Source organism: Danio aesculapii, chromosome 16, assembly GCF_903798145.1.
Source record: "Danio aesculapii chromosome 16, fDanAes4.1, whole genome shotgun sequence".
Taxonomy (NCBI): Eukaryota; Metazoa; Chordata; class Actinopteri; order Cypriniformes; family Danionidae; genus Danio; species Danio aesculapii.
The window spans coordinates 27797852-27822858 of NC_079450.1; the positions used below are offsets into that span (position 1 = coordinate 27797852).

Genomic DNA, 25007 nt, shown 5'->3' on the forward strand with positions numbered 1-25007 from the left:
TGCATTATAGGTAATGTAGTTTGTCGGCACAGATTATGTCATAAATAAAGATACTGCGCTTCTGAAGTCAGAAAATGCATAACTCCCATATATTCAAATGACTTGTCCTCCTTACAGTTGTTAAATATGCTCTATTTCCATCTTTCGTCAAAAATGTGTCTGGGTTTTCAGCACAATCAAACGGTAGGATAATGTAACAATCCAAAATTTACGAAAATACATAATGAATAGTTTCAAATTCCATTTTAATGTCAGATCTGTGTAAAACAGGCAGGGGCACACATCACAATACATCATTCATGGACTAAAACATTGATCATTTCCTTCCAGAGGTGAAAACATGACAAGATGAGATTTTGAAATGAGTTCAAAACAGTTCTTGAATTAGTGAAAAACACTGATGATCAATGATTGAGGTAAAAACATTGATATGAAACCAGAAACAAATAGTGATTAACATGCTCTGAATACAACATGTTAGCAGCAGTCTGAAAAAAAAACATGAATTCCAAAAGGATGAAATAAATGTGCCTACTTCATCCAACACTTTCTAACTATGCATTGCTGAAAACCTAAAGTCGTTTTTCCCTTTAGGTTGGAAAATGAGTATTTCATGCCTGCCCATCAGCATGACAAATAACTATTTTAACTTTATATACAAAACAACCTGAACTTCAGGTTAAGCATTTTGGAGCCAGTGTACACACAAATTATCAACTCAAAATGTTCCATTATTGCACTTAATATTTATACCTATTAATTCCCCCTCCCCTTATCTTTGTACTTACAGAGCAATTCTTTTACAAGCTTCAAAATGCAATCAGTACAATCATTGACAAGGCATTTAGACATATAAGGCAATGCCATGATGTTATTGAACACAAGTAGATGAGGGAAGCCCATTCCCATTAAAGGAACATGCAATTTTTTTGCAAATAGGCAAAATTTAGTTAAACATTTTAGTTTTACCAATTGTTAATTAATTCAGCTAATCTCCCGTTCTGGCACTAGCACTTTTAGGGTGCACTCACACTATGCTTTCCGAACTGTGCCAGGGGGACAATCGCGCTTCTGCATAGTTCAAGGCAACTGTACCTAGTGTGAGGACATAAATCATTATATCGGATAAGACCAGTAGCATCTCACAAAAAATTCAAAATAGTTTTGCTAATTTTCTTATTTAAAGCTTGACTCTGCTATAGTTACATTACATACTAAGGCTGACAGAAAAATGTTATGAAAAGTTGCTTAAATTTATAGGCTGATATGGCTAGGAACTATACTCTGGCTAGGATCTCAATCATTCATTCATTTTCTTTTCAGCTTAGTCCCTTTATTATTCAGGGGTCGCCACCTCGGAATGAACCGCCAACTTATCCAGCATATGTTTTATGCAGCGGATGCCCTTTCAGCCGCAACCCATCACTGGGAAACACCCATACACACTCATTCACACACATACAAATACTGACAATTTAGCCTACCCAATTCACCTGTATTGCATGTCTTTGGACTTGTGGGGAGAAACCAGAGCACCCGGAGAAAACCCCAGCCAAGGCTCGAACCAGCGACCTTTTCTTGCTGTGAGGCGATCGTGCAACCCACTGCGCCACTGCAATGTCCTGTCTAGGAACTATACTCTCATTTAGGCATAATGATCAAGAGACTTTGCTGCCACACTATGACTGCAGCAGGCACAATGACATTACACAGTGCTGTTACCTACCTACCTAGCTGGAATTTTTTTCGATTGCTGCAAAATAAATATAAAAAAGCCTATTTCCAAAAAAGTGGAGTGTTCCTTTAACTCCTAGTATTCTAATTGTTGTTTTTTATTCACTTTTGACCACTGTTCTAATATTTCTTTCAGATATGTGATTTTCACTTCTATTTTTCAGCCTTCAAATCGAGGGCAAAGTTCAAACCCCCTCTGCTTTGCCAGCTGGCTGAATGTGTTTTCGGCTACCTATGCAAGTCATCAAAAGTGGACAAGCCCAAAATGTTTCAGTCCTCGTTTACACCTGTATTTGACATTGTCCATTTGTGGTTGGATCTACAAAAATGCATCTAAATAACAGATGTAAACAGGGTCTAAGAATCAAGATTCTAATCAGCCACAACACAGAAAATGCATCACTCCATCATTATCAACAAGCTGCATTCTCATCTGTAACATTCAGATCATTTTATGACAATATGAACTGTACTGCAGGTGACGTTAAGGATTTGCATACAGTATGTGACATTATATGTGACTTTTTGGAATGTTTTCTTGAAACATTCGGTTAAAATGCTCAAATACACACAGCAAAGTGTAAATGGTGTGATTACTTAAATTATCATTTTGTGTGTATAAAAAAATTCTAATTTGAAGCGAGTTTTAAAATCTCTCTCTGCTGTAAACATCAAACATGGATGCCAACAGTTTGCTTTTAATATTTAAATAATAAAACAAAAAAGGTCTTGAAAGAGGAGTGACTCCATATTTAGATGCAGTGTGAATGCAGCCAAAGTGAAGGGAATTGTGGACTGATCCAGATCTTGTTTTGAGCTGGTGATTGAGATCAAATGTTCTTGAGTTCCACTGATACAGTTGCCCTCAGAAATCCTCTTCATAACCATAGAAAAGGAAGTCAATGGAGTTGACTGGAGAATGAGATCTTGATCTTTTTGGACTGAACTGATCAGCCTCTAGTGAAGTTTCTCATTGGATCCTGTGGATCTTACAGCTCTATCAGAGTGCAATGCTCAGAGTTCTTGCTCTTATCCGTCAATTTAAATAAATGTTTTTGAGGGGAACTGTGGCCCAGCTCACAGATGGCAGTCCAGTGTGGGAGCTGTAGTTTGTTTAGAGGCATGGATCTGTGTTCTTCAGCAGATACTGAACTCTTTTGGACGCAGCTCCTCCACTGTCTTCATGGAGATTCAATCCATGGCCTCTTCGTTCATTCTGGTCGTCTGGTCTGCTCTCACGCATCTGTGGATTTTTCTGCGGTCAGCTGCTCGCGGTCTGACACATCATCATCTTTGGGTGGCCGCGCGCGATCGAAGAAGCCACACTGAAAGAAGGAGAGCAGGTGAGAGAAGAAAAAATAGCAGAATATATAAATATGATCCCCAGCATGACAGACATGATTCATTTCTTCCAATGTTTTGTCTGGTGGAACACTTGCACAGATGTGCTCTCAGACGTTTACGAGATTCACTCAGAGGATTCCAATTAAATGTCCAATTATAGATAAACTTTTTTTAATAAGCAGCAAGACAGAACCAGGGTTGTATAGTTTCAGTCGTATCTGCAACTGAAAATAAAAGATATTCATTTTTGCCAGTAATTCCCTTAATGTGTAAATACTACACAATTTTTTTTCTATTAAAAACAAATTGTTTGTCCTATTTTTTAAACTGAGCTACTGTTTTTTAATGTTGGCGTAGAGCCCAGAGTACTCATAAAAAACTAGATAAATTAATCATTCATAAAGATAGTGGGCTTTGCTTACATTAATCTTGAGACATAAAAGCCAACTCGCCGAATGAACAAGCGCATTTGAATGTATTGTTAAAAACTAACCTAGAGCGCCATCTGCTGTTAAAAACTAAGCTCAAAATTTCGAAAATCCTGGAATTGATGAAGAATCGATTTCGTTAATTTTTTTCATCACAATTCTAAAATAAACATGCAGTTCCTCTACTTTGTACATGAGTTGCTGATATTAGTAAGGCAGTGAATATATGTAATAGGTATGTGAACAATTTTTTTATTCACCTTTTTTAGGACTCTAGTATCTCCAGCAGAAAAAATATCTGAAGAAGCCATTTTAAATTGTAAAAAAATCTGTGTTTTTGAAACAAATGATGATAGCAGAAGTCAATAATTGATTTGAGTTATTTAGCCTGACATGTTTACGGCTCCAAAATATTTGAAATGTTTCTCAAAATAAAATATATTGTGTTCAAAAGGGAAAAAAGTTTTATTTTTTTTACCCAGACACTTAAAAAGAATATAATTTAGGGCAGTAATTACAATACAGCGAAACCGTGAAACCACGATAATTTTATCTAAGGTTATCATACCGTCAGAATCTTATACCGGTCCATGGCTACTGTAAAGCACAACCGAGTGTTATTTACTTGAGATAGATACTCCGCAACGATGCATATTTTGATAACTGCTTGTGCAGGCTGTTTGATTTGTTTGCACACTGTCTCAATTATATTGTGTGATGGAAGGATTGTGCAGGTGAGCGCTAAGTTTTAAGTCCAGCTGTAACCGCCGCACAGCCCAGACAGCGCTTCAGTTATGAGTCCAATCAGTATAATTCCGCCTATACCAGCTTCTGTTACTACATGTACAAGTGTATCAAGGACGAAGACTGGTTGAATTTAATATTTTGTTCCAGACGAGCTTGGTTACCCTACCTTTGACTAGATGGTTCTCGTGGTAGTGCCGAAATAAGAGACTGTCCTGGGAAAATTGGGCCATCTGATCACCCTTATGGGTGACTAAAACTGTTCAATATTCTGATTGGGCTACAGCCACTCTGAGCCCCAGTTTAGCTTCTTTCATGGGCCCTAGCCCTTACCTTAATCCGGCCCTGGCGGGAGTGATCAGGTGCAGTATAAAACCTGGCAGGAGCGGGATTAAAATTTCAGTCCCATGCAGATCTCTATTAAAAAGTATGAAGCTGACTGGTCAGTTTTTGTCACGTGACTCGCGGTTTTCAATTGGGTGGAGCCTGGGAAATGCTTTAGTAACTGTATTCAAATTACACAAAAGCTAAAATATAATTCTTTACATTACTGCGTTCCTCAAAAATGTAATTAGAATACAGTATCGTGTTACTGAGGAATGCATTACATCCAACTCTGGTGATAATAAGGATGCTTTAATGTATTGGCTAATAACTAGTACCCACCAATAATAGCAATTATCGATATCAGTTGATTATCTGAGCCGGTACGCTGAACTATATTGTGTTAAAATTGTGTTGTGTTTAAAGAAAAAAATCTCTTGAGGGGAAGAACTTTGAATTGCGTGACAATGGCAACAAAAGTGCAGATTTTGAGCTATACAAATATATAAAAAAGGTGGAAATGTAAACTCTTAAGGACATATTCACACTATACCAATGGGGTTTTTAATGATCATAGGGAGTCAGGAACTCGGTTTAACGTTGACCATAACTCAACTCATAACTGCACCGATGCTTTTGTAGTGAGTATATATTATATTTAACACAAATTAATCAAATTAAAAAGTTAAGAAATCACATATAAATTACAAAGCTTTTTGAAATGAAGAATAATTAATCTCTTCACATTTGTAAACCACTAATCCAATAAGTACATTTATGAAAATGTCATGTAAAGTGTTAAAGAAAACTGGTAACAGAAAAACAATAACAAAACTGTATTACATACTATTCAATTAGAACTAAGCATGACTTCAGATCTAGTTTTAATTTTAGATATACATATTTAAGTATATAGGTATTTTATAGTTTTTTAACATTTCAACAACCAATAGCACCACAAGAGGGGGCTATTACACTGTATTCTTAGTAGAACAAATCTGTTTTTTCCCCCACTCCTCTAATCCATTTTATGTGACACTATCTAAAAAGTGTATAATGGTCCGTGTTAAACTCAAATCTTGAGCCACAGCTGCTCTAAAACCCCCTTCCAACATCCGATTGATATTTTCCTCTCTCTCACTCACACACACACACACACACACACACACGCACACACACACACACACAATCACACACACGCACGCACACACGCACACATGCACACACATCACTCTTCAAATATCATTGCGTGTTTGTGTGAATGTTGGCCAATTAGGGTAGGTCTCCTCCACAGGGACCCAATCAAGAGCCTGAGAACAGCCCTGCAGACAAAACACTGATAACATCCAAAATGGCTCATTAATGCCCAACTGCAACAGTGTTCCCTATCTCTCGCTCTCCCCCTAATCTCCTCATCTCATTTGCCAATTTTCATCGAGTTCTTCAGGGTTCCCCATTCCTGTTTTCACTTCACTTCCTCCTACCCCCCCTCTCCACTTCCTTCAGCATCTCCTTCTCTGGCTTAATCTGCAACAGCCATCTCTTTCTTGACCCCCTGTAGTTTCATTGTTTTGCTATTTCACTAAATCAGAGATGCAGTTGGAGACACATTCACTGAAGATGTAACAAGTAATGCCAACATCAATGTAAAACACTCTCATAGCGTGTATTTTTATTTTTTATGTTTTTGAAAGAACTTTCTAACACTCATAGGGACAAAAATCTAAGTATACAGTGAAACTCTATTGCAATTTAAAGGGCACCTATGATGAAAATCATCTTTTGTGAGCTGTTTGGACAGAACTGTGTGTAGGTACGGTGTGTCCACATTCATACTGAAGTGATATAAGCACAATAAGCCTCTTTTTTAAAATTTCCTGATGTTAAAATAGGATCCAAATCCCTGCAATTGTGAGGCCCATCGCAACGTGATGTAGGAGTGTGGTTTCCCCACCCACCGAATTATTGACACATTAACATGTCGCCATAGTGACGCATATAATCATATGACTTAATAATCATAATCATATAATCAATCAGACTTGCTCAAAGCAACTGGGATTTAAAGATCTGTTCAGCTCTCTGTGGTCATCTGTGTTCATCAATGCGAGACGCAGCAGGTGGTTAAAACGCGAGGCACGCAGGGAACATAGGCAGCGTGCAAAACGCTCGTGGCCGTTAGTAAATGATTTCAAAAAGGCGTCTCTCAACGCAAAAAGCGCATTTGGTGTGATCGGCCTCTAAGGCAGCACACAAGACTTGGGTCAGATATCAAATGTAGTATTTGGCCTAGATGTTAAAAATGTATACATGGACCATGTAAGTTTGGCCTATCTGGAGTCTGGACCCACTTTTAAAATACATTTAAATTATTTTTGAGTAAAGAAGAAATTTTACCAATTGGGTCGCTTCAAGAAAAAGTGCCATAAAGCAAAATGCTTCATGGGTTTATTAAATTCATTGCAGTTGTGACACACCAACATATCTGGCCCAGTTTAGGCCCAGTTATGGGTTATTAACTTGGTTGAGACTTGGCCCTGATATAGTCCATGTTTGGCCCTTATATAGAAGCAAGACTTGGTCCAATCATGTACCGTAATTTATGGTCAGATCTGGGTCAGAGAAGTTTTGCTATGTAGGAAATAAGTTCTTATTGTAGTATTTCAGTCTCATCTGTCACTTTGCTGTTTATCCGACATGAGACGCAGCAGGAAACAGAGACATGCATCAGAGCAATAGAGAGCGATCTCTGGGGCTCTGATAAGCATGTGAAAATGGCAGGCGGGGAGAACCAGCTTATTTGCATTAAAGGCACAGGAAACAAAAACAGCTACAGTGTGCTCAGAGTAGAAAATGCCCATGTTCAGAAAGGTATAATGAATAATCTGATGGGTATTTTGAGCTGAAACTTTAGACACGTTCTGGAGACACAAAAAAACTTATGTTATATCTTGAAAAAGGAGTAAAATTGGTGCCCTTTAAAAAATCGATTTTCTATTTAATATAATACATTTATAATGTAATAGCAAAGCTGAATTTTGAGTATCATTATGCCAGTCATCAGTCTCAGATGTTGTATGCTATTTGGTGATCAAGAAAAAAATCTTATTATTTCAATGTTTTGAAAAAAAGTTGCTGCTTAAACAATAATAGGTGAATAGAAAATTCACAGGAATAACTAATATATATCATCATATTTCCCCTGCTGATTTATCACATGAATTGCTAACATCAACATGCAAATCATGTAATTCAATATGCAGTACTTTGCACAGATTGGATGAAGTCAGACTCAAAATTGTTGTTTCATTTTTTTGACATTTGAGTCAAAGAATTTTTTAGAGAGGTGATTTTGGGAATCTTTTTTCTTTTTCATCATTCCAGAATAATAAATATTTTCCCAAATTGTATTTATTTATGAATATATATAAAGAGAGAGAGTTATGGCTCATTGTTGGAGAAAATAAAACTAACATATAAGCATAGACACAATGTGTTATATAGATATATTGATATATCACATATATTGTGACACAAGAAACACTTAAACGTGTACTGTGGATCTATTCTTTACATTAAACTAATGTCTATATTTATTAAAAGCCAAAAACCTTAAAATCTAAAATTGACAGCTGCATAAAAAATGCCTTGCTTTAATATTTTGTGGAAAACATGATGGAATTTAGAATCATTTGACTGATAGAAGGTTCAAAGAGCATTTATTTAAAATGAAAACACACAATATAAATAACCAACAGTAACATAAAAATGTCTTTTCTCTCTTTTTTATGACCTACCTTCCACATTGCTAGGCTAAGCATAGCCAGCACCAGCAGTCCCAGCAGTATAGCCAGAATTATGACCCACAGGGGAATGGCAAAGGAGACGTCAGGAATGGCCCACACCACAAACGTGCCGATCTTAAAAACACAAGCGAACACAAACACAGAGGTCATTAATATTTTACTAGCACTGATGTAGCTACGATATTAGCACACATAAATCAGCCTGGCAGCTCATTTTCCGTTATCTTCTCTCATCTCTGAATCATCTTACGACTAAATGTAACAGAAGCTCCTTCAGAAAGTTTTGTTTATTGCTTTTTCCCTCCTTTTTTGACAGTTTTACACGGAACACAGAGAAGAAATTGGGAGTCTTAATGATTTGCTTACAGCACTTAGCTAAGAAATGCTGACAGTGTTAACAGACATAAAGTACTTTTAAAAAAGTACTGTGACGCTAAAACCTACAACTGTCAGTTACACTTTTAAGAGATTTTGGAAATCTCTCTTCATCATTCCATAACTTAGAAAATACATTAAATGTTTTCAAAAATGTTATTAATGAATGAATATATACATAGAAAGAGTTACACTTTTAAGAACAATAAGATATGTTCAGAATAGCTGAATAGTACTATTGTACTAAAAAAAAAAAAAACATTGTAGTTTATAATTTTGTAATGTTCAAAAGTTTGGGGTCAATTTTTAAATATGTGAATTAAATTCTTTTAATTCATTCATTCATTCATTTTTCTTTAGCTTAGTCTGTGATTTATCGGAGGTCGACACAGCGGAATGAACCACCAACTACTCCAGCATAATGTTTTATGCAGCAGATGCCCTTCTGCAACCAAATACTGGGAAACACCCATACACTCTCACATTCACACACACACACATACACTACGGTCAATTTAGTTTATTCAATTCACCTATACCACATTTCTTTTGTCTGTTGGGGGAAAACGGAGCACCTGGAGGAAACCCACGCCAACATGGAGAGAACATGCCAACTTCACACAAAAATGCCAACTGACCCAGCTGGGACTCGAACCAGCGACCTTCTTTCCAGCGACAATGCTAACCACTGAGCCAATTTACATATTTTAAAATGTAACTAATTCCTGTAAAAGCAAAGATACTTTTTAAGCAACTGCATCTCCAGTCTTCAATGTCACATGATCCTTTATAAATTCATTCAAATATTCATTTTAATATGTTGATTTGGTACTCCAGAAACATTTCTTATTTTTCATTTGTGTTAAAAACAATTGTGCTGCATAATTTTGGTGGATACTTTAATGAACAAAGTCCAAAAAGAACAACATTTATTTGAAATGCTACTATTAATTAATTGTTAATGATGATTAATTTAGTGGATCCTAGCAGAATATAATAATTAATCTCTTAAAACAGTAGTGCATACTGTGGCAGGTTTGTTTGATGATAAAATAGTTTAAATTTGTCTCGCAGCATTTTCTGATTGACCTTCACACTTTTCTAAACAGAAAGAAATTGACAGAGAGAAAAAAAGCAATTTTAGCTTCCTTTAGCCTAGTTAAACTCTTATACTCGATTCACACAGGGCTTCAGCGTCAATGCTTGACGGAGGGTGTGTCTGAAGTTGGGGCTGACGCGATCGTCATAGCACCGTCAGCCAATGAATTTAATCCGCAATCGGCTACAGTCTGAACTAGGGTATTTGCATAAAGTGATTTGATTGGCTGACATTTCAATAGGGGCTTGAAAAGTTGAGAAATTCCCAACTTCTGCAGCGAGCAATGCCGCTGAAGCACTGCCGACGGATCCACAATTCAGTTCGGCAACGTGAATGGGAAGCGTCGATGCTGACACCCTGTGTGAATGTGGTGTTACCCAGCAAGCTGTTTTTAAAAGATGTCTAATGAATGTCTAATAGACATCTAAACATAGTCATCTTGGCTAAAACACGGCTAAATTTGGGCTGTCAGTGAAAATATAATAGACGTCTAAGAATAGGCCAAAACTAGACTAGTCATCAAATTAACAGAAATAGATGACTACACATATAAAGTCTGTCTAATCTGTCTATTTTTAAGACTAGTCAAGTTTCGGTCTATTCTTAGACGTCTATTAGATTTTCACTGACAGCCCAAGTTTAGCCTTGTTTTAGCCAAGCTGTCTACGTTTAGATGTCTATTAGGCATCATTTGCTGGGTGTGGCCAGAATATACTTAATGATATTTTATGATTTATTTTTGCACTATTTAGTTTATCCACAAGGCGGCAACACTGAACCAGACTGTATTTACACAATCGGGAATGAAGAAACAACAACAAACTACTGAAAATGATAAAAAACAACAGATACCCATGTTGATAAGTGCATGAGTGAGGGGACAATGTCTATCGATCATTGGTTTTGTTGGCGTACACTTTAAAAAAACTAAGTTTATTTTGGATTTAAGTCAAAAATCTTGTCTTTCAGCCACATCGTCTGTTGTTTTCTTCTTTACTCTGTGCCCACACAATCCAAGTTCTATTACTCACTGATTTGCTCTGGCGTGGGAGTGTCTCAGCTTTGATACGATAAGGCATGGCCGTCACTTGAAAGGACACTGTGGAGTTTAGCGTGTAGTGGTCATTCCGTCTCTGCCAGAGGAAAGCAATGGATTAGCGCAAATACAACACACATGGAAACATCTCAGAATAGACTCCGGCCCCCTCGCCGGAGAGGAAAATGTCAGATTAGCATTAACAGGACGCACATGGCGGGTGTCTGACAGTGCTCTGGGTTGTAATGGCTTCAGCATGAATGAGGCTTAGTGAGAAGCAGTGGTCAAAAGAGCAACAAAACAAAAACTTAAAGCACTTCCTTTAAACTAGGATCACTCTCGCACACACACACACGTCAGCGAACGTGCTTTTATACATGTGTCTGCTTTCTGTGGATGTTCCTCTGGAGGTGAGATGAAAGACATTTTGTTCTGATGATGTCATGGTTTACAATGTCACATGACTGAGGTGTTTAAGGTGTCTAACTGTACTGGTGATGTCATGTCCTGTGACACCAGGAGAACATCTGAGCGTCAGTTAAACACTTTGTTGAGTTCAGAGAGGAAGGATGGCCACGAACACTGTGCTCCATGGAAATTTCACCCGAACAATTGGCTTTCTGTAATCAATTACTAATCCTCATGTTGTTCCAAACTGGAGATCAAAGTCACAAAATGTCTTAAGAAATAAATGTCATCTTATATTCTAAATTTAGACTAAATATCAGGCATTTTGAAGTCTGAAATTTGCAAATTCAATTGCGTTACACATAAACAGTTTATTTAAATTTTAAACATGTGCACCCCACACGATTTAAAAAACGTGGCACATCTCATACTGCAAATTTTATTAAGATTGTCACTCCAGATGATCTCAAGAAGAAGGTCATCTCTGACATTTCAACAGGTAAAGTGAACATTTCTTAGCTAGTCCGCTAGCAACTTTCTAGGGCTGCATCCAAAAGCTTAGGCAGCTGATTTGTTGAGTCGCTGCTCTATCAAGCAGACTCCGAAGGCAGCTTCTGTGCATGAAGGCACCTCATAAAACTGATTTCAGATAAACTTCTGAGACAACATAACAAATTAATCATGTACAAAACAAAAAAGATAGCACTTTGGTGATAACCAAGGGAATATCTGCTTACTACAATACTTTCCTCTCACTAAAAATGGCATCAAAAGATTAGATCAAAAGATATTGAAAATTATAGGAAAAAACTTACATTTACACAGAAAATCACACCCAAATGTGGTGGTTCGAGATGGCCTGCTTTTTTTTTATGGAATGAAATGTGAAGGATATTGAAGGCAGCTAGGGATGCATCTATGCTACCATCGAAATTAGACAGGAATGGAGTTAATAAATTAACAAAAGTTCAGTTGCGGGGCCATGTCTAAGCTTCTTTAGTCTACTATTTAGGGGAAGTGGATCCTCCCTAAACCGTTCGTCTCAGATTCTTGCTCCCTCCCATCGATTTCCCTCTAAACTCATCCATTCATCCCCTACAACAACCCCACCCCCCACCCTCCCCATACCTCTTAACATCTCTTCGTTCCTTCATAACTTCATAACTATTACTCACATCTCTCAAGCAACTCGTAATAAAGTTTCACAAGCACTGGTTGTGGCTGGTCCTAGATGGTAAAAGTGAAGCAAAATTTGGATTGGGCATGCCTTCGCATCTTTGACTGCAACCTTTTAAAGCTTTCAGATGTAATCTACTGTATATGTTCAATACAGAGATTTCTCCACAGTATTGTTGTGTCTTATGGACACTTTATAGATGCAGTCATGTGGCTGGCAAACACCACAAGCAGATTATTCATCATCTTTATACAATACAGCCATACACAAGCTTGTTTTGTGGTTGTGCATTGGCAATTATGAAAGTACTGATGTGATCATGGTCATAAGCATTCAGATTTTATATCATAATAAATCAAGAATCATTTATATGATCAGGGTGGCCAAGATGTATTTGTGAGCAGATCAAGAGTTTTAAGCTTTGATCTGTAAATGCCTCATGTTACCAGATAATCTTGGCTGAACATCAGTTTGAGGTCCTGGACAAGATTTTTTTTCAGATTGTCGGGGAGGAAATTCCCCTAAAAATCCTCAATTGTGAGCATTTTTGGATGAAGGACATGAAAGTATTTGAGGAATAGCCTAACATACCTTTTTTAAAATGTGATAATTACAATAGTATTTATAAAATATTCCTGTCACTCTTTAATATATATGCATTATGTTCTGCAACACCTAGACAGGCCAGGGACCTATGTGAGGATCTTGTTTGTTGACTTCAGCTTGGCGTTTAACACTATCATCCCAAAACTTCTCCTGCCCAAATTAACTCTGCTCTCTGTGCCCACCTCTGTCTGTCAGTGGATCAACAGCTTCCTAATGGACAGGCAGCAGCCGGTGAAGCTGGGAAAATTCTCATCTAGTATCCGCACAATCAGCACTGGCGCCCCCCAGGGGTGTGTCCTCTCCCCACTGCTCTTCTCCCTGTACACGAATGACTGCACTTCAAAAGACTCCTCTGTGAAGCTCTTGAAGTTTGCAGACGACACCACACTTATTGGCCTCATTCAGGACGGTGACGAGTCTGCTTACAGACAGGAGGTTAAGGAGTTGGCTGTCTGGTCCAGTCACAACAACCTGGAGCTCAACAAGCTCAAAACAGTGGAGATGATAGTGGACTTCAGGAGAAACCCCCCTGCTCTCCCCCCACTGAGCATCATGGACAGCATTGTGGCAGCAGTGGAGTCATTCAGGTTCCTGGGCACCACCATCTCTCAGGACCTGAAGTGGGACACTCAAATTGACTCCATTGTCAAAAAAGCTGAACAGAGGCTGTACTTTCTTCGTCAGCTGAGGAAGTTTAACCTCCCAAAGGAGCTGCTGAAACAGTTCTACACTTCCATCATTGAATCAGTCATCTGCACATCAATAACTGTCTGGTTTAGCTCAGCTACTAAATACGACCTCCAAAGACTACGTCGAATAGTTCGGACTGCTCAGTGAATCACTGGTACAACGCTTCCTACTCCCCAAGAACTGTACTTATCCAGAGCGAGCAGAAGGGCTGCCAAAATCACTCTGGACCCCTCACACCCAGCACACTGCCTCTTTGAACTTTTACCTTCTGGTCGACGCTACAGAGCACTGCGCACCAGAACAGCCCGACACAGAAACAGTTTCTTCCCTCAGGCAATCCATCTCATGAACACTTGATGACAATAATTGTGGAACCAACATCACTACTTGCTATACACTTTTATACACATATACACTTATTTAACAACACACTTACATGCCAATTTGCACATAACAGCTGCACGTATAACGTTGTATATAGTAATATAGCTGTACATACACTTGTCAATCTGTATATTTGCATTCACTACTTACTTGTATTTTTTAAAATATATTTATTATCTGTTTTTTGTCCTGTTTCTGTTATCCTGTTGCACTGTAGAAGCTCTGTCACGAAAACAAATTCCTTGTATGTGTGAACATACCTGGCAATAAAGCTCTTTCTGTTTCTGATTCTGATATATATATATATATATATATATATATATATATATATATATATATATATATATATATATATATATATATATATATATATATATATATATATATATATATATAGTATTTTTAGCAATATCTTAATATTCTTAATCTTAAATGAATTAATCTTAAATATCTTAAATTTGGCTCCAGTGTGACTTCTTTTCTTTGCAACAGAAACCAAATAATGCGTCAGTGTGGCTCAAATGTTATTTGACTTTGAGAAAAAAGGTACACGGTGGTACAAATAATGTTCCTTGAGGAACAGTTTTGTACCTTTGTAACAATTGTACCTTATATGGTACAGAAAAGACTTGTTATGATACTGTTCTATACCTTTTATGGTACAATTGAAATGAAGGTACACAATTGTTCTCATATAAACGGTACAAAAGTGTTTTGTGGAACAACTCCTTCTTTATTACAATATCTATAAAAATAAATATTACTGGAAAGGCAAAGTGATTTATGAATAATTTCCATATTAAATCATGAATCATTTTTTAAAAGTATATGTTTAGAGAAACTTCTAACATTAATTATTAAGACCTATAATACAATAATACAATCAACTGGTAAAATAAAACTATAGCTATTGTAAACTAAACATTTAAGGCATTTTAAGTAAATGTTTGGTAAGCATTCTTGACAATGTTAAGGTACAAAGTGTCTTGTCACTGATGTGCCATTTTGGATCAGATTTGTACCTTCGATGATGGTACAATATTGTATCTGCAGGTTTTAAAAACCAAAGGTATATTTTGGTTTCCATGGTACAAATCATGTCCTCAAAAGGTACAAACTGCTCACAAATTTCTTTGTGTTACGGTGCAATTCTGTCCCATAAAAAGGTACTGGCCCAGTGACAATGGTTTGTACCTTCTTTGGTACAACATTGTACCATTTTTTCTGAGAGTGTGTGAAAGAAAAAAAAAACACTAAAACATTACGCAAAAAAAATCTTAATTTATCTTTTACAGTAGAAAACAAGTTATTCAGTATTAAAACAACACAAGGTAAGTCAAGTTTATTTAATTTCTTTCTCCCTATACTTACTTAAGTTGCTAAATTGTGTTGTACATTTACATTAAGATGAACTCTGCTCACATCTCCTGCATCAGCAAATGTCTGTCGCCTCAAATAGCAGACTTTTGTTGAAATTGCGTTACTGCCGTTCAGTTTGTTGCTGCAAATCACAGTCAGTGTAAACGCAGCTTAATAAGAGCCTTTGATCCGTCAGTGATTTAAGGAGTGAAAATCACCAGCTGGACATTACAGAGATACTGCGAAGATAACATCTAAAAACACTGAGACACTTTGTCAATGTTTATACACAACAGTGGACTTCGTGCTGCATCCCGCTCTGTTATTACATTCAGTGCATCTCTGATGAAAAGACCAGCAGATGTTGGGCTCTGAATGATTTTTTTTCCCTTATGCTGGCTTTTTTTAAAGTGATAGTACACTCATTTATTTTTCTGTGCAATTTACTCCTCCATGTGGCATTTTAAACTGCGTTTCACAATAAAAGATATTAATAATATTTTTGACTAAACTGAACTCAACTAAAATATAATGGTTTCCAAACTGGTTAAAGGTTTGTTTTTTTTTTTTTTTTTTTTGTGGAACATAATAAAAATATTAGTCATGAACTAAATTTTTGGTTGCTGACAATTTAGGGCATTTTTTTGAATGAAAGGGCAAAATTGAATTCGGCCCTCAATTTTTATTTAAAGTAAAAAAAAAATATTTTTATAGAATGTTCTGAACCAAACAACACTGAAGCCCACTGATTTAAAAATCCCTTACTGTACACAGTTCAAATATAATTTCTAAGAGTGATTAAATCATGGACTAAAAAGGAAAAGGACATTTGTGTGATATAGTACACACCTGTAAGAAAGTGTGAGCCCAGAGCCGAGATCTGAACTTGATGACTGCACTTTGCCCACGATCCAGACGGTCCACTACACACTCCACCATCAGACAGTTGATATTCGAGCAGTTCTAGACAAAAACACACACACAATAGGAGAAAAAGTACAGAATGAGATCTAATGTTGCATCTTTCACTCTTTCCTGAGAAACTCTGATGGTTTCTTCCTGTTTGTGGAGAAAGAATATACTAGTGATGTGCAAGACTAGTTAAATAAATAATACTACTTTATTTTATTTATGGATTAGGGTTATATAATGTTAATATTATGTTAATAATGTTAATAATATTATGCTTTATATAAACTGTATATTTATTAAAATATTTTAAATAATATTTTTATTATAAGGAAAATGAATAAAAGAATGAATTAAATTTTAATTCCTGGCACAAATGCAAATAATTATGCACAATCCAAATTTTATTTGTGAATGTGTTTATATTAAGCATTTCAGGTTGTACTGATTGACTCATATTGCACTAATATTTAGTTATGTTTTATAAACATGTTTACCTTGGTTAACACTGATTAAATGAATTCTTAAGTTTGTATATCTTTTCCTAGATTAAGTGGTATAAGTAATGTGATTCCTAGATATATTATAACTTATATAATAACAATATTATGCAGTCATGCAATTTCAGCATTTGAAATTGTACAATGGGCTATTGACCTTATTCCTTGCGTATGAGCGGGTACAGCAATTAGAATCTTTTTGGCACAAGACTTCCGGTCTCTTTCACTTCCATTCGTTTTTAAAAACAGTATAATAAATCTGTATAATCATGCAAACACTTGTTTGTAGAACAAGTAGTCGACCGTTTTCTGTGGTTTATTAGTCATTTCTCTCATAGGAGCTGAATCAGAAGTTCTAAAACAATCGCAAAAACGAGCGTACTTCCACATTGAAGAATAAGGTCAATATGCACAGCTTGCATATTTCAGCCACTGATAAGCATCCGGCAAAAAGATTTATGTGACTATTTTCAATTTTATAAGGTTACTTTTACAGCATCAATGTTGTACAGTAATGTAATTAAAGCATTATCAGTTATTTACACTTATGCATTCATTTAGTTGTTCAGGTGTAAAATAAGATGAAAGACCGTTTACACATAAATGTCGTCAGGAGCAGCAGGCTAGCGCGAAACTCCATTGAAAATACTGTGGTAAAATAAACTTCCATATTTTAAAGACATGGTGCAGAACAATTGAATTTAATGCAGTACTTCGGTCAGACCCACTTTACATGCTATATCAATCAGGCAGTGAAGAAACAGATCTTAGGCCCAGAGATTTTGTATTGGCATTATAGTTCACTGGAAGCACTTGAGCTGGCTTGTTGAAAATGAAAAGTCCTTGTAAATTTTCCCTATTCATTAGCATGTGTGAATATCAGACTTTAATTTAAAGCAGTTTAATCTAACTTACACCTTATTTAAACCTTAATTCGTTTATTTGAAACGTAAATTTATTAAATGTGGAAATACTGAAACACATTTAATTATACTACTACTACTTCTACTACTACTACTACTACTACTACTACTAATACTACTACTACTACTAATAATAATAATAAAGATGACATTGAGTGAGAGAAAATCTGTTATCTGTTAACGAATAAAATATCTTTGCACAATATTACACTTCCCACATTCCCAAATTGGAGGCCATGTTTAAAAATCTAAAATTCATATACAATTTAAGCATCTTGACCTCATTGTACCAGATATGCTGTGTGTGTTAAAAGCCTCTTGCTTGACTGTGAGCGATTTAAAGTCGTCACATTTTCATTTTTGAGTGCTGATGTGCATGTAATATGAATGCCATCGGTTTTGACTTGACCTGTGCTCCATCTTATCTTATAACCTGTGGCGAGATGGACTATGATTATGAAAACCATCTGTCCCATGAGCAGACACAAATCTCCAAAAGAGACAATGAGCATAATATGGATGAGCTGTTAGGAGATTTACAGGTGAACTCGCCCTCTGAGGTCAACACAGGTCCCCAATACATGTCAAGTTCAACATATGAGTCAATCTGTCACATGTAGGAGATGGTTTTGTGGATTCAGATGGGTTGTGTGTGTTTGTACCAGTGTTTTGCTGCTGTAGCTTTGGCCTATAGAAACAGATCGTCTTCGGCGGATCACTCCACTGCTGTTCCTCAGGAAGCCCAGTAACTCTGGAGTGTCCTGAAGAGTCGAGGTCTACAAGCATGCAGGAGAAATAGAAATGCAATTAATATCATATGCAAAAACAGCGTGTATAGAAAAGAACTGTCAGACTCAGTAAAATCCCTAAAATTTGGTCTAACTTTATTTTGATGGTCCGTTTGTTGAATTTAAGTTACAGTTAGGTAGACTGTTAGGTTGTGGTTGGGGTTAGGGTTAGTGTAAGTTGACATGTACTTGCAAAGTTTCTTTTAGTCAGTTAAATGTCTGTTGAAGGAGCATATCAATAGATATTAAGCAGACAGTCTACTAATACTTAAATGGACCCTGAAAATAACTTGTTACCAGATATTTTAGTATTACACTATGAAAATGCAGGGTTCCACATAATTCATTTATGTTGACCCAACACAAATCAATTAAGTTAGCTTAACACTTTTAACAAATTCATGTGGATTGAACATAAAACATTAAGTCGTCTAAATGAAATCTCAAGAATTGTGTTGTTTCAGCTCATTTTAAATATGTAGTTTGAAAGAGCAAAAAATGGGCCCTAGTTTGGGCATGTCTGGTTTAGATGAATATAACCAGTACAGTTACGAGCTTATTGCCACATTATATCATTATGATAACATGATAACGTTCCCTTTAGTGATCTCCTGAATAAAAATACCAAAAAAAAAAAACACATCTGGAATAACTACAGCAGTTGCGATCGTCTGATCTCATATGAAGCAAGAGATTGCGATGATATATGATAACGTGTGCAGGTGTTGTAGTGCTGTTCCGTTTCTTAGGGGTAAAATTTAAAGCCCTTGCGCTTCACACCCTGTTTCAAGGGCCAAGAGGAAGGGGTAGGGGTAAAAAAATAGAATTGGGATTTGGCCTTAGTCTGTCATTTTCAGCCGAAACGTGCTTTTCTCTTATACCTATATCTTTTAAAAATGTATTTAAATTCATCTTTATTTAAAATTGACGTAAGCTGACATAAATATGAACTACAATTTCATGCCAAGTGAGCCAAAATACATGAACTGATATAAACACATGCATTAAAGGAATTAAAAAATATTTATATTAAATATATAATAAACAAAATAATAATAATGGGGTGTCACGGTGGCGCAGTGGGTAGCACGATCACCTCACAGCAAAAAGGTCACTGGTTCCAGCCTGCCAGTTGGCATTTCTGTGTGGAGTTTGCATGTTCTCCCTGTGTTTGCATGGGGGTTTCCTCCGGGTGCTCCAGTTTACCCCACAAGTCAAAAGACATGTGGTAAAGGTGAATTGGGTAAGCTAAATTGGCCGTAGTGTATTTGTGTGAATGAGTGTGTATGAATGTTTCCCAGTTATGGGTTGCAGCTGGAAGGGCATCCGCTGCGTAAACATATGCTGGATAAGTTGGCGGTTCATTCCGCTGTGGCGACCCCTGATGAATGAAAGGACTAAGCCGAAAAGAAAATGAATGAATGAAAATAATAATAATAATTCATTTTCTTTTCGGCTTAGTCCCTTTATTAATCAGGGGTCACCACAGCGGAATGAACCACCAACTTATCCAGCATGTGTTTTACACAGCGAATGCCTTTCTAGCCGCAACCCAACATTGGGAACAATAATAATACAAATAATAAATGACATTGTATCAGGAAATCACAATAATATATTATAAAGTTAAACTGTCATTAGAAAGCAAAATATATATACTATCAAATTATTTATTAATAATTAAGCTTAAGTTAAATTGGATAACAAAATTGCAATAATAAAAATGTTAGTCACTAATATAGTGAAATGGAGTTGTCGCTATGTAAAGCAGCCAGAAAGGCAGACGCTCCGGTTCTGTGCCAAAATCTCCCTCCTGTAAAGTTCACAAGAAAAGCACTAATATCAGTCCAGGTGGTTAAAATTCTGAACTCAGCATGAACGCAGATCAGTTACAAGGAGAAGAGATTTCATGAGGACGGCGTGATGCTTCATAATGACTGCATGTGAAATCTGAAGAGCGATAATAAAGCCCAGTCGAGAGAGCAGAGGGGTCAGCATTCGTCCAACACTCTGATCTAAAACTAGCCGAGTTCAGCAGGCGCCATTTTACATTTATTTGAGACTCATTAGTAAAAGCACAGAAACTTGAGATTGATGAGATCAGAGGATGCAAAAGTGAGAAATACTGATGGAGGAAGAAACATCAATCATTGAATCATCAATGTTTTCACATGAATTAGCATGTTATTGGTACGTGTTTTACATGAATTAGTGTGTTGTTTGCATGAATTAGTTTGTTGTCTGATTATCATCAAGTAGCATATGTTGGTAACCAGAAATAGCATGTTAGTAGCAAATATATGAATTAGCATATATTTTTAAAATTAGTTTAAAGAAGTTTAAACCTTAATTTGATGAGAACAATTGATGAGCGTTCTAATCAATAATCTATATATCTACAAAAATGTTAATGACTTAGCCCAGTTAAAGTTTTCATTTTTACTATAAATGTGTCTAGGAGAACTTCATTTCTTCATTGTTTTTATCATGAATTATATTACTATGAATAAGCATGTTGATAACTTGACCACAAATTAGCATGTAATTAGAAATTAGTGTCAGGATTCTGCCACTTCAGTCTTGTTAATTCTTGTTTTGGTGGCAGAGTCCGGATACTAGCCCTGTCTTGTCTAGTATGTTGTGCTCGACTCAAGTTTTCTCAGGTCGAGCACTCATATTCCCTGTTAACGTCTGTCTTCGTCTTTGTATGAGCGCCGTCTTGGCTGCGCGAGGTCCGGGTATGCTCGGGATGCACGCTCTCTTTCTAGTGTGTCTGTTGTTTTGCTCGCAGCATGATGTTTTTGTTCTCAGCAAACCAGCCTAGTTGGTCTCTGTATCTGTTGGCGCTGGGATCGGAACATGTGTGTCGCATGAGTAAGTCTCATTTATCGAGTGCTCGTGTCTAGCGTCCTGTTTGTGTTGGCATTGTCAAAGCACGTGGCTCGGTGTTTACATGCTGTGTGAACACGCGCTTAATGAGGTATCTCACTGGCTGCTTATTGTTGGCTTATTGTGTTGTCTATTTGTGTCATGTGCTCTCCTGTCTATTGTCTAGTCCCACCCTCCTTATCCCATTAGTTTATTCAGTTCATCTGTTTATTTGTCTGATGTCCAGTACCAGTTCGTCGTTAATGCTTCCCCTGTGTTCCTGCTCCAGTCCTGTGGTGTCCTGCCTAGCCAGCCCATTCGAGTTTTTGCCTTTTGTTATGTTTTCCCCCTCTCTGGGTGGTTTTTGTTTCCTTTTTGTTTTCTTTCATAGTTAATAAAAACCCATATTTTTTTCATGTATTTGATTCCTCGCTACAGCGTCACGGTGGCACAGTGTGTAGCATGATCGCCTCACAGCAAGAAGGTCGCAGGTTCGAGCCTCGGCAGGGTCAGTAGGCATTTCTGTGTGAAGTTTGCATGTTCTCCCCGTATTTGCGTGGGTTTCCTAAACGTGCTTCAGTTCCCGCCATAAGTCCAAAGACATGTGGTATAGGTAAATTGGGAAGGCTAAATTGTCCGTAGTGTATGAGTGTGCAGGGATGTTTCCCAGTGATGGGTTGCAGCTGGAAGGGCATCCACTATGTAAAACATATGCTGGATAAGTTGGCGGTTCATTCCACTGTGGCGACTCCAGATTGATAGAGGGACTAAGTTGAAAAGAAAATGAATGAATGAATTCTGAGTCCTCGCTCCTTTCCCTAACCCACATCCCTGACAATTATTAGCATGTTGCTAGCATGAACATGTTTTAGAATGAATTAACATGTTGTTTGCATGTTTTATCTTATATTGGCATCACGATAGCATGAATTAGCATGCTGCTATAATGTTTTGATCTTTTTGACAGTGAAGGACACAAGTTAGAAGTGTAAACAGTATGAGAAAAGGTATAGTCAGGTGGTCAGTTTCACTGAAGCAGTGTTAATTCCGAATGCAGACTCTCTTCTGTAAATGTGCAGCACAAGACAGCGAGTTTACCTCTAACTCCAGTGGGTTGAGGGAGCTGTTGGTGCTGCAGTGAACCGGTCCGTCAGTAATGACCTGAAGTGCATAGAGAAGGTGCTCCTCACGGTAGCGACTGGGCCAGCCCACCTCCAGCACTGTCCTGCTTATTGAACTCGGACCCTTGTTATGTAACTGGGAACAAGAAGAGAGATGCATAAAGAGACTATAGTGACAAAAACAACATAAATTAGCATCTAATTTTTGTCTTTTTTCATTACTTCTGTATGGAATTATGAAATTTGACTAATATGCTGATGTATGTTGTATATTTTCAAAGGATACTGAATATTTTCATATAGTAATATTTTCAGGTTTGCCTATTAGGGATTAACAGAGATGCACTGTTATGAAAATTGATAAAAACTAATGTAAGGTTACAGCTGAAAACCTATAAATGGGTAAAAATTTGAAAATATACTCTGTAAATAAGCACATTATAAAACTCAACAAATTAACTTTAAAAGCACTGCAAACTTACTTACAATGTACTTAAGTACAATAATTTGAGGAAATTACATGGTTAAGATTAAGTTTAGATGGCAAGGTCAGGGTTAATATCTGGGTATTACCCAATTATTATTAATAATAACAACTATAGGCTATAATACAGACAGTGTAATATAATACAATGTGCACTTTTGCAATTTGCCTGTAAAATAAAGTACTATAGCCTACTATAAAAACTGTGGTACATTTTGCCAAATACATTTAATATGAAATCATCAAACACCCTAGGCTAGCATTAGCATTAGCGCTTGGACAGAACATGGCAGAGCTGAAGCTGCTTGTAACACAAACCATCTGTACAGCGTCTGGCCAACATTACAGCCAATTAAAAAATTAATAGCCGCAGGACAGATGGCATTTAGTGAGGCCCTCGTGCAGCAAAAAGAGGTCAGGAGTCTCCAGAAAAACAAACAACAAATACATAGCTTTCCAGAAGTTGGTTTTTGCTAGCTTAACGCATTATACTCCATAGGGGACAGTTTATTGTTGTTAGCGTAGCAAATTGCTAATAATAGAGAAGCGTTTGACTTTATTTGTGTGGACAGAAAAGTGGGTTGTTGTTAAAAGAAATTTTGCTGAGTCACCTTGGGCCATTTCTGTATGTCTACCTTCTATGTATGAGTGACTTATTAAAAGTGTTTACTATTGATCCAGGTCTTTTTTACGGTTTGCAGTTTACTAGCCATTTAACAAAACATGCTAGTTTTAGAATTTTTATAATCTCTCTCATATTTTTTCATGTATATATTGTTTTCGTGTCTGTTTGTTTTGCACCTCATATATGTGCTGAACCTGAGGGCCGACTTCATCCTCTCTCACAGGTTTCTCTTTGGGCTCCCATCGAGGGAAAGGCAAAACAACCTGAGCTGGATGAGACACACTGAGGAAAAAGAGAGAGAGCTTTCAATACAAGCAAGTACTGTAAGATGCAACTGTTTAGCATATACATTCTTATACATATTAGCCACTACATTCAAAATCCCTTTTCAATTAGCAATGTGGCAGATTTCTATACTATATAGTACACAAAGTTCACTGAGAAATGGAAAGTATAGAATACACTGTTTATAAGCTAATCCTTCACAGATGACCCCACAAATACAGATATTTGTAATTTTTTATAATTTTATTTATTTAAACTCCACTTTGAGCTCTCTGAGCAGTCAAACAGTGGAAGTATTGGTTATTTTTCTTTGAAATTGGACTCGGGCAACACATTTCTCCTCAGTGAGACAGAAAGAGCCAGATAAAGAGAGACACCTACCCTCTGATCTCCACCTCTGCTCTCGCCACTATGCTCAGAGTCAAATTCACTGGAATGCTTTTTGAGTTGTCCTTGTTAGAGCTGTTCAGAGAGAGAAAAACATGTAATTGCAATAACAGTCTTTACTTATATTAGTGCCCATTTATTTTTTTTGCATAGCTTATACTGCAGTGGTCACCAACTTTTTTAAGCTCAAGATCTCTAACCCCAGCCTTGCTTAAAAGGCAAAATCTACCTATCAAAAACCAACACCAATCTTGATTGATGAGTTGGCGATCACTGTTTTAGAGTGTAATAATATCGTTTGTGAATGATTTTTAATCTTTGTAGATCTTTAACACAATGAAAACACTCAAAAAATATGTTTGCTGCGTGTTCAAACTACATATGTAAAATGAGCTGAATCGACACAATTGTGACGTTTTTGGGGGACAACTTAATTCATAAAAACAATTAAGTTAACATAATCGATTTGTGTTGGGACAACATGAAGGAATTGTTAGCAACCCAGCATTTTTACAGTGTAGCATCTCCCTAAAGAAACAGCAATTCTTGTTTTATTTCCTTTATACACTTATATACAAACAGTATCATATTTGCCTAATGACA

At 36.8% G+C, this 25007-nt stretch overlaps 1 protein-coding gene across 1 annotated transcript in view; it reads right to left on the reverse strand.

The window, feature by feature from the left end:
• Positions 1 to 228: 228 nt before the first annotated feature.
• Positions 229 to 25007, reverse strand: part of itga8 (integrin, alpha 8) — a 139279-nt gene continuing 114500 nt past the window's right edge. Inside the window, exons 23-30 of the mRNA XM_056474916.1 lie at positions 24399 to 24479; positions 23909 to 24014; positions 22601 to 22759; positions 18509 to 18622; positions 16364 to 16477; positions 10886 to 10987; positions 8372 to 8494; positions 229 to 3059 (exon numbers count right to left, since the gene is read on the reverse strand). Of these exons, the coding sequence (XP_056330891.1) occupies positions 2970 to 3059; positions 8372 to 8494; positions 10886 to 10987; positions 16364 to 16477; positions 18509 to 18622; positions 22601 to 22759; positions 23909 to 24014; positions 24399 to 24479 (889 nt within the window). The 3' untranslated portion in view covers positions 229 to 2969. The remainder of the gene's footprint in view (positions 3060 to 8371; positions 8495 to 10885; positions 10988 to 16363; positions 16478 to 18508; positions 18623 to 22600; positions 22760 to 23908; positions 24015 to 24398; positions 24480 to 25007) is intronic.